We start from the raw sequence: 16,236 nt of genomic DNA on the forward strand, positions 1-16,236 counted from the left end.
TGAATGTCAACAGCCATAAGCCAATTTTTATCAAATACTCAACTAAGAACAGGAAACGTTTAGGAATTAGAAACAAGATGAGAACGTGAGAGCTAAATATACCCACTTCCTGCACCAGAGACAGCCAAAGTAAAACATAAGTATTGTAACTTAGTTTGATGCATTTTTCAATTTCAGTTTTTGGCCTGTTGCTAAGTGGTTGCTAGGGTGTTCTAAACCTCAGATATGATTTGTTTTCATTTTTTATTAACAGTAACACTGAGGCTTGCTTGAAATTCATTGACAGTAAATGATAATCTTACTTAAAATATAATTATGCACTTCAGTCGAGCATACTACAAACGACCAATAAAAACGATTACAAGTGCCATTAAAATCGTACGTTTCCCAACAAAACTGAACAAATGTATTATGAATCACAATGTTCAGCATATTTCCTATCGACGGTGCCCTAATGTGCGTCCGTCAGACGGTATGTCGGTCGAGGGAATTGGTGATGTCATGGTGTTTCAGGGAAGTGAAGGCTAAGACGGAGCTGCATACTCAATGGCACAAGCCCAAGCTGCTAACAATCACATCAGGTCCTCATTTCAAAGCCCAGATGAAAAAAAAGGTTGCCTAGGAAACGGCTCCAGTGCACTGCACCTCCCTGGAGGTCCACCAACGCTAGACGAGGAATGAGATCCAAGCGCTCGCCCGGAATAAACCGCACTGTGTCGAAACTCCTCCATCCGACTAGAGCAATTACAGCCGACTATTACAGTATCGTCTGCACACCGACATGTCACACGCGTGACCACAACAAAGCTGTCGTGTGGTTTCTGACGACACGAGCCGCTCACCGTGGCTTCCATCCCAATCGCCTTGTGGTTGGTAGGAGGTTGATAAAGGGAGAACTCTGAGAATCCACACAAGGAATAAAAATCACAAATAAGACGTCTTTAATATCTCCATTTTTTTCTCCACAATGAAACAGGGAGCAAACCGAAACCCTCAGATGTTTTCTTGAGGACCAAGGTCTTAATACTCCATCTGGAGTTTCGAGAGATCTGATGTTTCAGTATAACCTCACATATTTGTCAGGAACGCAAACAGAAGCCCTCCTGCTTCTCAGATGTTTCGCGTGAGAAAGAACCCTCAATAATTTAACATTTGCATCCTATAGAGCCTCCTAAGCATTGCAGTTCTCAATACAATCACAACTGAGAACCAGCATAAAAAAGAAAATGCGATCCATTTCTTGTAGAAGAAACGGTAAACTGAGACTCTAAAGCTTCTTAGATGTTTCCTCTGAAAAAAAATACCCAAGGTTTGTAAGCGATGTGCCTGTCATCACAATTACTTTGTGGCTGGTAGGTTGGTAAACGGTGAACTTTGAGAATCAACATAGGAAATAAAAATCACAAATTAGACGTCTTTAATATCGCAATAGTTTCTCCCCAAATGAAACAGGGAGCAGGCTGAAACTCAGATGTTTTCTTGAGGACCAAGATGTCAATAATCCTTCTGGAGTTTCAAAAGGTGCCTCAATAAAATCTTGTTCTGTGCTTAGACGTCTCAGTATAATCTCACATATTTCTCAGAATTGCATATAAAAGCCGTACTGCTTCTCAGATGTTTCTCTTGAGAAAAAAATCCTCAATAATTTAACATTTGGATCCTACAGAGCTACATAAGCATTGTAGTTCTCTATACAATGACAACTGAGAACCAGCATAAAAAAGAAAATGAGATCTATTTAATATCTCAACTGTTTCTTGTACATAAAACAGAGTAAACTGAGACTTTGATGCTTCTCAGATGTTTCTCCTGAAAGAAAAAGCCTCAAGGTTTGTAAGCGATGTGGTTGTCATCCCAATTACTTTGTGGATGGTAGGAGGTTGGTAAAGGGTGAACTTTGAGAATCAGGAAATAAAAATCACAAATTAGAAGTCTTTAAAATCTTTTTTTTTTCTTCCCAAGACAGCAATGAGACCCAGACAGAAGCTGTGCTGTACAGATGTTTCTCCTAAAGAGAAAAATGTTTGTGCATTGTGGTTTTCAATAATATCTTAATGTTAGAAATATAGAAAGAATCCAAATCAGGCGACTTTAATTTCTCAATCAAACAGTAAAGGATGAATTTACACAAGACAAAAAGTCACAGATGAGATCTTGATTGGTTCTTTTAGAATAGATGAAGAGCAAATTTACATCAGATGATCTGAGATTTTTGATTTCATGAACTGACAATAAAATTTGACATGCATATTCTTTATGCCGACCAACAGAAAGCTGATTTTGATACACCGCACAGCTTCGATTATTTGGCAGATTTGCTGAGAAATGTAAGAGTTTATTTTGAGATGAAACTTCTATTTCTTGGTAAATTTTGCAACCATACTGTAAATAAAATAAAATAAAATAAAAATACTAATATTATTATTGATGTCAAATATGTTTTAAGAAAAGACAAATCTTTGCAGGTAGAACATTTGCAAAGCTGGCTTGTGAATTTTCTTTCCTTTGGGATTTAAAATAAAAACTCTCGTTGATGTACGGCGAAGGTAGGGTCACATTAGCAATTTTATTTTTTAGGACAAACTTCTGAGATGAAGGTGATATTTCAGGGTGTAACTGAAGGGTTTAGCACCAATTAACAGTGGTCATGTGGGGTGACCGAAGGGTGGTTTCTTTGAGTGTGGCAGGATTGGGCTCAACTAAAAATATTGCGCTCTTCACATATAGAGCACTTAACTCTCTAGATTCTAACCTGACTTCAGGGCTCAAGAAGACAGGTATCCAGTCCCGCAGATGCCCTATAAACCCAGTTTCCCCACACTTTCCTCCAGTTCATCTCTGGTGTTGTTAGTCAGCAAATGGGCCCGTCCCGTTCTCTGCAGAATGAGCTCATGGTGCTGTTGTGGCTTGTGGGTCTGGCCACGACTGTATGGCAGGGCTGTGTCATCTTCGGCGCCAGCGTGAATGTGCACTCCAGTGTTTTATCAGTTCATCAGAGGTCTGGACGCGGCTCAAGGCTGCTGGACTGCCTTACTGCTCCCGGCCTGTAAAACTGCTCCCGTAAATATCATTAACTCTTAGATATGCCTCCTCTTTCTCAGTTTTTAGATGCAAGTGTGAATAAAGCAGCACCCACTGAAAACCTTTATTGCTCATAGATAGCTTAGCAGACTGTTTTTACAGAACATTTTTACGAGTGATAAAGTTAATCACAAATGAGGCAACCGCACACATACAGTTCAGATTTGGCGCTCTAAAATGTTACATAGACTGCATTGATTAAATTGTTTAGTCAAGCATATGATTAGAAATGTTACGAGTTTAAACTGAGATCTAAAATAAATCTAAATTAAAAAAAACAAATACATACAATAAACAAATAAATAAATAGTATGCCTCAGTAGAAAACAAATCCATGAAGCTGTCTTTTATTTTTTATTTTCTGTTGGGTTTAAAATTAAATTGAAATAATTAAATGTAATTAAAAAATAATTAAAATTAAGTAATATTTTTTTAGAATGACATGCATGACACATATATGTAAACCTGTAAAGCTGGCTTTAGATTTTTCTTTCCTATGGGGTTTAAAATAAAAAATATGGTTTAAAATGAAATAAATTTTTTTTATAATGAAATCAGCAATAATGACTATAATAATAGTCACTTTCAGACATAATAATCGCTTATAGAGAAAAACCTGTAAAGCTGACTTTTACATTTTTCTTTCCGATGGGGTTTAAAATAAAATAAAAATGAAAATTGATGTCACATTAATGTCTGAGGAAAAAAATCTAAGAACCAAGAAACGTAAAACATCATGTTCTTTATTTAAACCTCATTACTGTCATAGAAAAACAATTAAAACATTACACGAAGGAGATCTGTTTTTTTTTCCTTCTTACGGTACATTCTTATTTTTTCTAAATGAGGTCTGACCAAACCATTTAACGGCATACTAAAAGTAAGATGAACCGATTGTAACAGTTAATTTTCTATAGCGGGAAAACAGAGCTGCAATTGTGTTACTGAAAATACAGAAGTCTAGACAGAGAACAGCTCATTTCCAGGGCACATGCTGCAGGAATGGAGTATTGACTGGAATAGACTGGAATTGTATCTGTGACAGAATGCCAGATTACTTAGATTGTAGATTAGAAGTAAATGGGTGCAGCTGGAAAAAGGGCTGTTTCTAATGTGAACACAAACTACAGCACCTGCCAGCAGCCCATCTTTACCATTGAACATAGCAGCGCTGAGACTGCCAGAAAGTCAACTTCAGCAAGCCACAGCAATGTTGCAATTAATGCCAAAATTCTATACTAGACTTCATCAGAGATGCACCGAACTCATGACTCCCTAGCAACCGCACAGAACCGCAAAACCACCAAACGCCATCGCAACCACCTACAATACATGTAAAAACAATACACAATATAAAGAATATTGATTTATTACATTATCTGTGCTATTCTTAACAAGTAAGAATATCAGGAAAATGCATAAAAGGACATTTCTTATAAAAGCTTATTTCTGCCAGGTTTTTCTCAGAACTACATGTAAAGATATACATTTAGAATTCTGACTTCAAGTTTACATCTTGCAAGATCAAGTATATTTTAATATAGTTCAATTTATATCTCGTAGATCTAGCTTTTTTTCCTCACGGTTCAGATTTTTCACTCTCGTAATTATTCTGACTTTTCTTAGAATTGTAAGATGCAACTCAAATTCAAATAGTTTTTTCCTGACTTTTTTCTTTTACATCTTAGTTTTTTTTTTGCAATTCTTTCCACCACAGAATTAAAAAAATATTGCAACTTCTAATCTAAAACTTTCTAATCTAAGACATATCACTATTTGCATTTTTATTCTCAGAATTGCAATTGATCGTTTTCTTATTTTACGTTTAGAGCAATCTCCAAACTGTGAGAAAGAAAGTCTTAACTGTGAGAAACGTAGAAACGTAATTTTTATAGGGTGGTGGAAACCGACTTGCATAGTTTCTTCAGATTGATTGATTGATCGAATTTCTTTCAAGCTGGCAAAGATGACCAGACGCTTTTTTTTTGCTCTCTGAGACTGTTTAAAGATAAAGTGAAAAAAGAAATAGCTGTGTCACTGGCCTGAGATTCAGACAGACTGATCTATCAAGAGAGCATGGCCTCAGAAATACACAATCATTACATCCACGTCTCTCCCAATCCCTCCCATGAGGCTCTGCTGATCCGAGGTGTATCCGTCAGACACTGTAATAACCCTGGCACGCTGGAGAGAGAGAGAGAGAGAGAGAGAGAGAGAGAGAGAGAGAGAGAGAGAGAGAGAGACAGAGAGAGACAGAGATAGAGAGAGAGAGAGGGGAGAGAGAGAGGGAGAGGAGAGAGAGAGAGAGAGAGAGAGAGAGAGGAGAGGGAGAGAGAGAGAGAGAGAGAGAGAGAGAGAGAGAGAGAGAGAGAGAGAGAGAGGGAGGCCAGACCCTGCCAAAGGTGACATTTACCCAAGAGAGTGCATAAAAATATAAACATACTCAAACATGCTCAAATCCGACAACAGACACATAGTATTGTGTGTAACATACACACACACACACACTCGCATGGTTATATAAAGGTGCGTAAACACGATTTGTCAGCAAATTCCCTGGATTACGGCAGATGATGTGGTTCTTAACATGCTGAGGAGACCATGACAGGTCAGGCGTGAAACTTGGTAAATTTGCACTAGTAAAAAAAATGATCGCAAGTTTATCTATAGATGCCTAACTGCGTGACACATAAAAACAAAAATGAAAGATTAATAAAATTGTGACGTAGACTAAACGATACGATCCTGTGATAAAACAGTATATAATTTGTAGCATAGTAGTATGCTATAACATATTCAGTTGTTATAGCAAACAAGAAAATTTTATTAAATGATAATTTAAAAAAATTATAAATGTTAAATAAAATAAAATGGAAATGGAAATAATGACGCATTTCCAAAAAAAGAACTAAAATATAAATGATTTATAAAACAAATGTAAAATATTAATACATAAATAATATAAAATGCTAAAATGTTAGCAAAAATAAATAAAATAAATGTTAAATACAAATAATACATTATATCAAAATAAAAAATTATATAATTTTAAATTCAACACAAAAAATACATTTACAAGCAAAATAAAAATATAGTTCAAAATAAGGGAAAAAAATTCTAATAAATAATGTATATAAAAATAATAATAATTTTTAAGAATAATAAGAATATTTCTGGCTGATGTTTTCAGTCTTGACCTGCTGCTGCTTTTGGCAGAAGTAGCAAACGTCTCATTTTAGACAGTGCATACAACCCAAGCGCAAGCACAACAATAAACACTTGATTTAATCATTCGACTAAAAACGGCACCATTGACGCAGACTTAGTAAATGCGTGTCATTAAGGCAGCAGTTATGGATTGTTTAAAGGCATTTTAGTGCCTGTGCATCATGCTACGACTCCTGCGACTCAAAGTACAGCGACGTACTGATGTCGTTACGATCGTTCATGTCACAATCATAACACTCATCAATGGAAATCTGTTCAGTGTCATATCCTGCTTTGATTAATATGCAGAATCTTACTAATTGGATGCCTAATTAATTCAGCAGGGCCTCCTGGAGATGTTTTGGGGCGACGCACAAAAGATGCCTTGAATAGCATGCCGTCAGATGCACCGTCAGATAGCCGAAGGTTATTAAAGTCATTTTAAACACACAAATCAAATGTTGATAAATACTTAATACGCTTAAAAACAATAAAACTAGATTTAAGTAAACGGTGCCCGATAGAACATGATGTTTTAGGGTTTATTCACGTCTCTAATCCTAAGTATGAACAAACATGACTAATAAGTGCTAAATAACTCTGCAAAAGAGTGGTTAAGTCGAAACAAATTACATCAAAACCGTCTTTTGGTTTTAAAGACTGTATCGTATTGAAAGTATTCAATTATGGAAAGTGCGACTTAGAGGAACCAATGGAGTTATTGGATGCAAATTTATTCAAAGCATATGCAAAATTATGAACTCCCATCTATCGGCTTCTCATCTCTCTATTCCACTTCAGCTCACGTTAGGAGGTGTAGCCGGAGAAGATTCAGTGAAGTGGGGATTTTATTTTATATATTTTGCCTTAATTCTCCATTTCTGGGGGAGCTCTTGCTCCCGAAACATTAAAAATAAATCTTCTTCACCGCTCAAAGTAAAAAAAAAAAAAATTGAGAAGGAAGAAAAGACCACCTGCATCTCCCAAATCCCATTCGGCATCCCTATCCTGCATTATGAAGGAGCTTGTCAGGCAGCGAGTGGCCGCCTGCCTCCTCTTCCTCAGTCTGCCGACTCGCTGCTCATTCATCATTTACACAGGCAGAGGCAGCTGAAGCTCAAATACTGACTCGCTGCCTCGTACCGCCAACCGACACACCACTCCTACAGCACTGCAGCAAAACTTTCAGAGCTTCTTCTGCTTAGAAAACATTACAGCAACAAACTAAAACTCGAAAAAAGAGAGAAAAATCGTTCATTTAAAATGAAGCAAATACAAGCAGAGTTGTCAGCGTTACAAATACATATTTGGATAATGCAATGTCATCTGATATAGGTTTAAATCAGCGTTGTTGTTGTTAACAAAAACTACTTAAAAAAAACGGTTTGGTAATTAAAGGCTAAAAAAAAGATATAAATTAAAGAAATAAATTAAGTTTAAGATACAATAATGACTAAAACTACAATAAAAATTGACATAAAAATGAATATTAACTAACAAAAATGGCAAAAAGTAACAAAATGACTAAACATTACACTAAAACGAAATGAAAAGAATTCAACTTAATAAGAATTGAACACAAGCTAATTCAAAATGAATGACAACATTTGTTAAAAACCATTTCAACATGAATAAATACTATACTACATATACTTTAAATAAATATCTAAAATAATACTTTAAATAATAATAATAATAATAATTTATATGATGTAATAATTATTAATATTAATAATATAACATTAATATATGGAAATATTTTGTTATTTTTATTTTGACTTTAATAAGTAAGACTATTATAAGCAATACAAATATATATATTTATATATATTATTTAATAATTATTATTGAAGTCAAAAATGTATTAAAAATGTAAAGAATTGGAATATAGTCTAAAATTATACCTCAATCAAAAAACTAAATTATTCAACATTAGTAAACAAATAAAATTGGCTAAGATTAGATTCTCTTTATAGATATTCTTTTTTTCCGCAGTTATATTCATATAAACATTCAGCGGGAATTAATTAAAATAAAATAAAAAACAAATATTTTAGTATGGCACCCTTTTTCAGGAAGCTGAGCATATGCTGAATTTCTGAGCATGCTATCAGACATAAAGATGAAATGCATATCTGGGACCGTGTGTGACAATCACATCTGATGCATAATGCCAAGAGAGGAAGAACATTTGTAATGCAGAGAGCATTTTAACAACAATCAAAAGAAAGTGAGGCCATTCGGAAATCGTATTACAAGGGTGGCCGTGCACTCAAAGCAAATGTGTCCGAAACGCGTGGCTCGGAACAGGCCGTTTTTTTTGCGTCTTAATCCAGTTAAAATCACGGCAACATGAGCCCGACAGGAAACCGGGAGCAATTCAATCTTCAATTCTCCTGCTTATTAGGAAGCTGAGTGCTGGCTAGCTCAGAGCTTAGTGATGCACCAGAGAACAGGGCCCAACCCAGACACGGTGAGCCGATGCTGGGTAAACATCGGTGACGAACAGCCTTCTTCAAGCAGCTCCAGATTGGAGGTGCGGAAAGAGAAAACGCCGAAGCTTATCCCAAAGTCTCGTCTGTCCCTTTCCCAAAGCCCACGACAAAGAAAGCAGCCGTGAATACTGTGGAGGCCGATCTTCCTGCCAGACTTTAATCCGTGGAGAAAAAACCCGATGAGGATGCTTGGGGCAAAGAGGCGGCACATCGACTTTGATCTGTGCAGAAGTTGACTTTATTGTGGGGTTTTTGAAAGCTCGCCGTCTCTCTGAGGTTTGAGCAGCCAGCTGTTTAAGAAGGGAGGAAACCTCCCAGAATCTAAACTCAAAAGGATGCTGAAAACTCAGAGTGATGGTGCCGATCCAAACCATATATGATTTACATACTTCAAAAGCAGATTGTAAGAGGTTTAACACGCACTCTATTCATCCAAATCCAGACACAGTCTGCATAAATGTGTGACAAGCATCAAATCCCCATGGCTTGCACACTCCTGACACTTTTGGACACTTTTTATCTGCAGAACAGAAGAACGAGGACAGAAAATAATAGGAAACCAAAGAGAGGATTTCCCACGTGTCTTGAACTGTCAGGCCACAGATCCAACATCCTTCTGGCACTGCTAGTATGAGACATGTACGGTAGTCTGGGAAAAAACTACAGACATATTGAAATATATGACATACCGTTTGGTTAAAGGACGAATAAAGATTATTTGTAGCAATTGGGCACAGTTTATTTAAACTCAGTAGGACTTATTAGGAGACAGTTTTAAATGCAGCTCTCAAATTTGTATTCGATTTGTATTGAGGTAGCAAACAAGATGCAGACTTGCAAATTGAATTTGAATTTAAGGGAAAGTTCACCCAAAAAAATGAAAATTTGTCATTTGCTCACCCTCAATTTGCTTCTTTCTTTAGCTTGAAGGTAAAAGAAGATATTTGAAGGATTTAGGTCCCCAGACAACTGGTAGCCAATCGCATACATTAAATAAATCTGTGGAATTGAACAGGATGAACGGTCCTTTCCACCTCCTCTACCTCAAATCAAATTTCAACTTTTGAATTAAACAAAATAAAATGTACAAAACTTCTCGGTGATCAGTTCACGATTATTTAAGGTTAGGTTGCTCATATGACATACAACAAAACAAAACTAAAATGTACAAACAATTTCCTGCAATCAGTCGTGATTGTTAAATGTTAGGTTGCTCCAGGGCTAGAATAGAATAGAATAGAATACAACAGAACAGAACAGTTTTCTGTGATCAACCATCATTAATAATTAGCATTAACTGCTTTCTTTTATTCTTTCTTTCTTTAAACAGTCCATATAATATCCAAAACAACAGAGCAATTTTCTCAGCCCTTAGGAAAAGAAAAAGTAACTCCAATTGTTTTTTATTCACAAATAAACTAAAGTACAGGTCAATTATAAGTGCTGCTGTAATAACAGCGACACAATGTTAAGAAATGCCACTGGAAAGCTTTTAGTGGCCGTCATGACATAAATACTTATTTCAGATGATCCACCGTCACTTAAGAAACGAGCTCCCCTGTCGTTTATATGATTGTGGTCAATCAATGGAAAACCAAATTAGGTTTCCAAAGATCACATTTTGTTGGGGTTGGAAGTAAAAACCGTTTCCATTTTGAGCATTAGCAAGTTCAGGTTACATATCTCCATCGACTATCATGAGGTAACCATGAGAATGGACACAGAGATGAATACAGGTTATATTAATGTGCTAATAATGAATGAAACGGGGGGGACGCCGGGCTCTTTCGTTTTCTGGATTAGCCCGGGCACGTGACCTATCTTCTGCTTGCTCTTGTGACGCACTCCCACGAGCAACAGCAGTATCAGGAGCATCCCAGGGCTTGTTTCTAGATATGACAACCACACACTTGGCTCTTATCGCGGGAAGGAAACCAGCGCCAGCGTCCTTATGGGACATTAGTCTTGAGCAGATCGCATTAAACCCTTATATCTGCCTAAGGATCAATTAGCATGGCATTCAACACCACTCACAGGGCCCTCGGAGTGCATTAGAACTCCCAGACAGCCCAAACGAACACAGTGACACGGTGTAATGAGGGAGAACAGACTCGGCCGGCATGTTCGTGTATGGTTTTATGCTAACTCCATTAATGTGACCACCGACAGAGAAGTCATTATGCTGAAAATGAACTGAAGCAAGGCAGGCCAAGGCCGGGTCAAAGACCGCAGCTATGGAAGAAGCCATACGAGGGCAAGAAGAGGAAGGTCAAGTGAGAGAAAGCAAAAGACTTCATGTTCAACAAACACCATACCGCCATATTAATTATACCATACACGCTGATTTGGATGCTGATTTTTGCTTTCATATATACAGTTTAAAAGAGAATAAATATTGTATGCACATTTTAAATTCAATTTGCTGAGCTGTCAGGGAAATATATATAGTATTTATATTAGTTATATAGTACTGTATGCTACTGTACGAATAGCTGATCATCACATACTATTTTAAAGTATCACATAATACAAGTATAACATTTTCACATAAAATGTATTATATATTATTTAAATATATTTACTTCTGAAATATAAGTGGATGACACACTATAAATGAAAAATTAAAAACACTAGAACTGTAAATTGTTAGTTTATGACCATTAATCAACAGATATAAGCCTTAGTAAATGATGTAAATCAATATTAACAGTTAATATTGTTCATAATAACTATATACGTAACAGTTAAAATAGATATAATGCATATGTGTGTGAAAGTCGAACCAAACAATGACAGGCCATACCATAAAATGATGGCAAAATCGATCATTTTAAAAGAAAAACGCAGGAAAAAAAACTAATTAATATTTTAGTTATATCTGAAATATAAGCAATTCTATATAATCTGTTAAGAAACTTTCCTGTAGTTTAAACAGTACAGCACAGCACTGGCAACCACAAGATCACGGGTTCAATCCCCAGAGAAATCAATGCCATCTGAATGCCATCTAAGTCACTTTAGATAAAAGCATCTGCCAAATGCATAAATGCAAAGAATCAGTAGACAGTATACAGTAGGCAGTGTGCTAGTGTGCCACTGAAAACACAGCCGGAGGGAGAAGCATCCCATCACACTCACAGAGAGAGGTGACATTTTGACCTTGTCTTAGAAAGTGACCTCTAGGAAGCTCTCTTTGGACGTGTTCTCGCTCCCCGAGGGAGGATGAGGAGAGGTGAGAGGGAAGAGATGAGGGCTTTATTCCCTCTTGCTGTGGCTTTTATTCTTAGCACAAAAGCCACCGCTCTGACTCTGGCACGTAGGATGGCACTGCACGTCTGCCTGAGCCTCTGATATCCTCCAAATCAGGATGAGAACAACTCCCCTGTGCAACTTTATTACATTGCAGGGAAAACAAAGCATGTGTGCAACACAGTCCAAACAAAATCAAGCAACATCTGTCGACGTGAAACGCATTCACAAGCTATTTCATTTAAGAACGTTAAAGGAATAGTTCACCCAAAAATTAAAATGATGGCATTTTTTACTCACCCTCAAGCCATCCCAGGCGAGTATGATTTCTTCTTTCAGATGAACACAGTTGGAGTTTTAAAAAAAATATATCCTGGCTCTTCCAAGCTTGGTCAAATTTGTGGGTAGCGGACATTTTTTTTGAAGCTCCATAAATCTATGAATTTAAATATTTGGTAATTAAATAAGATATTTCGTTTGGAGGACTGATACTGTTCAAAGGTTTGGGTCAGCAATATTTGTTTTGTTAAAAAAAAAGAATACTTTTATTTAGCGAGGATGAATTCAATTGATCGAAAGTGACAGTAAATGTATTTATAATTCTACAAAAATCTTTGTAACACTTTCCAACAAGGTGTCATTTCTTAAAATTTGTTAATGAATTAACTAACATGACCAACAAATGATCGAGACATTTACAGTATTTATTCATCTTTGTTAATGTTAGTTAATAAAAACACAGTTATTCATTGTAAGTTCATATTCATTTACAGTGCATTAACTAATGTTATCATACACAACTTGTGATTTTAATAATGCATAAGTAAATGCTGAAAGATTAATAAATGCTGTAGCAGTATAGTTAACTAATGCAGTTAACTAATGTTTACTAATGAACCTAATTGTAAAGTGTTACCAAAATTGCTATTTAAAAAATAAATCAAATACAAAAAAAACAAAGGAATCTCTGTTTAAAAGAATACATGAACAATACTTTCACTGCATTTATTCATCTTAATTTCAGCAGTTTACTAATACATTATTAAAATCACAAGTTGTGTTTGTTAACGTTAGTTAATGCACTGTGAACATGAATAATCAATAAACAACTGTATTTTCATTAAGAAAGATTAATAAATGCATTGTTTGTTCATGTTAGCCAATATATTAACTAATGTTAAGCTTACCAAAGCTTAAGTGTTACCAAACAGCCTATTTTTCCTTAATGTGCACCAAAGCTCAACCACTGACAATAAAAAACAGAAATGAATATTTGTAAAACAAGCATCAATTTAGAGTTTTTGAACCGTAGTCATGTGATGTGGCGCATCACAGCTGTAAAGTGCATTTGCTGTGCATTGGCAATTAGTCACAGAAAGCAGGCGATGTATGGGACAGAGATGTTCTCGTTTGAGAATCTGGAGCTCTCTGTAATTACTCGTGTTGTGCCTACACTCCAGACGCTCTCAGAGGAAATTCAGCTAATTGGTGCTGGAAAGAGAAATGAGTTTGGGGCCAAACCAGTGATCTTCGGCATCGCTGCGCTCTTTACTCGTCTCCTAAACTGAGCTTTTGAGGTGCACACAACAGCAGACAGCGCGTCTGGGTGAAAGCAGTCGGTCTATAATTGAACATTTACATCAGCCTCCGAGGTGACACGAGGAAAACCTGAGCTCCTCTGCGCTCTTCTTTACGAGAGTTAAGGTGACCAACAGCCCGAGGTACACAGGAAATTGAATCACGCTTCCTTCCTGTAAGTCCCAGCAGCGTTTGGTCTTACTCAGAACACTGCAGTGCACAGAATGAACCACAACATCACTGCACTGATGCACTGCGGCCTCATGGGAAATGCCATTTGCATCATGTTGCAAATCTCAAATGAGCTGATAAACATCCACTTGGTCAAAGTTCACATATCCATCCATCTCTTCATCTATCTTTCTAGCATTCTATCTATCTTTCCATTAATCCATTAATCCATGCCTTCGTTCTAGTGTGCTATCCATCCATTTTCTATCCATCTTTCTTTCTAGCATGTTATTCCTTTATCCATCAATCCATTTATCAATCATCCATTCATCTTTCTAGCATTCCAACATCTATCTATGCATCTATCCATCCTCTTTCTGTTCATCCATCTTTGTAGTGTTCTATCTATCTGTCTATGCACCCATCCATCCTTCTAGTGTAGTGTCTAGTGTATCTGTCTTTCTAGAATTCTATCTCTATATCCATTCATCATCTATTTATCTTTCTAGAATTGTATCCCTCCATCATCTTTCTAGCATTCCATCATCTATCTACGGGTCATCTTTTTTAGCATTCCAAAAATCAGTCAATCCATTCATTTTTATCCCTCTATCCACCATCCACTAATTTCTAGCATTTCATCCATCCACTCATCCATCCATATTTCTATTGTTCCATCATCTATCCATCCATTCATTCACCCATGAACATTTCTACCTATCCAACATTCTAGTGTTCCATCATCTATCTATCCATCCATTCATCCATCAGTCCTCTTTCTAACATCCATCTATCATTCTAGCGTTCCATCCATCCATCCATCCGTCTTAATAATGATCTTTGTATCCATCCATAATTTTTTGGTGTTTTATCCATCTATTCATTATCTGTCTGTTTCTAGAGTTTTATCCATCTATAATCAATCTAACTGTACTGTTCATTCAACATCCTTCTATCTTTATAGCGTTCTATCCATCTATGTCTACCATACCATCTCTCCACTGATCCCATGTTTCTAACATTCTGTCCATTCTGTTCTAGCATTTTACCCAGCATTCCATCCATCCATCTGTCCCAGCTCTGATCTTTAACTAATGTGCCACACATTCATCCATCCATACACCATGAGAGTAACTCACGTAGTCGTGGAATGCCTTGGCTTCACTGGAATGCTCACAGGTTTCTCTCCTTTCAGGTGCCGCACAATATAAATCCCAGAATACACTGCAAATCACACAGAGTTAAATTAAGAAGTTACCATGAACAACACATCAGCACATGAGAAACATTTAGCAATGTGAAACTTACCACCACCATGAATGTAAGAATCCTGGAGGTTCTCCTAACGTTATGTTCTTCTCCCATCTTATCTGGATAAAGAGGTGAGAAAAACACTGTAAGACTCCATTCACAGTAAAACTACCTTCATTAGGCTAAATGTCCACCAGCATGTGTTTCGTAGTCAGCCAAGCTAATTAACTGGTCAATATTTGGCCACTTTGAGCCCACAAATCTGTGTTTAATTTAATTTTAGCAACGCAGCGGAGTCCAAATGAATGCCAACATCAGTAATAATAATTTGAAAGAAAAACTAAATAAATAAAAGAAAAAGTAAATCATAAGTAACCTAGAAATAGTGTGATATCTTAAATATTTATTCTTAATTTTACTCCACACCTTTTATTTGGAATTGTTTGAAATCCTACAATTTTGTTTATTTCCAGGTTTAAATGGGATTTTAATTTTTTTAACAAATGACTGTTCAAAAAAAAAAGAGTATTTTCTGCTCACCAAGGCTGCATTTATATAACCAAAAATACTGTAAAAAGAGCAATACTGTGAAATATTTGACATTTACTTTCAATCAGTTCACTGATTTACATTAATTGTACTACATATGAACTGGGCCAAACCTGCTGTTTTATTTTGAGCTTTAAACACGTTTTTTATTTCTACTACAATTAGCGAACTTTAAATAGTCTAGTCTGATAAAGGTGGACAAGTTAACCTTGCTAATCTGAATATATCGGGTGACTTGAAGTGCCTGTTATTCCTGTGATAGACACAGCTTTTGAATTATAATGACAATCAGAACTGGTGTGCTAAATGTGTTTTATTGTATTTTCTCAGATGGCTTGTACTCTTAAGCGTGTATGAGTCATATGCAAATAATGGTGAGACTATAAATATCGAAGTGGTGCTTCGAAATGTCATGGTTTCCTTCACACAGATCAATCCCACAATGCCTCAGTGACACTGAAAAGAACTCATTCAGACATAAATGATTGTGATCTTCCTTAAAAGCTTACACTGCAAGTAAAAAAGCGACTGATATAACAAAGCAAACACGCATATCTTCGTAAAAAGCAGGAAGAGGTGATGATCAACATGCCAGTATCGCTCTAGCCTTTCTGCTGAAACAATTTGGTAGTTTTTACAGCGATGCACTGACTCT

General features: G+C 36.3%; 1 protein-coding gene across 1 annotated transcript in view; it reads right to left on the reverse strand.

The window, feature by feature from the left end:
• The window catches only part of ssbp2b (single stranded DNA binding protein 2b), a 54,957-nt gene that overhangs the window by 24,419 nt on the left and 14,302 nt on the right, over nt 1-16,236 (reverse strand). Inside the window, exons 3-4 of the mRNA XM_043231421.1 lie at nt 15,090-15,151; nt 14,921-15,005 (exon numbers count right to left, since the gene is read on the reverse strand). Coding sequence (XP_043087356.1) covers nt 14,921-15,005; nt 15,090-15,151 — 147 coding nt within the window. The remainder of the gene's footprint in view (nt 1-14,920; nt 15,006-15,089; nt 15,152-16,236) is intronic.

The sequence above is a fragment of the Puntigrus tetrazona genome, unplaced genomic scaffold (genome assembly GCF_018831695.1).
Source record: "Puntigrus tetrazona isolate hp1 unplaced genomic scaffold, ASM1883169v1 S000000373, whole genome shotgun sequence".
NCBI classification, from domain to species: Eukaryota; Metazoa; Chordata; class Actinopteri; order Cypriniformes; family Cyprinidae; genus Puntigrus; species Puntigrus tetrazona.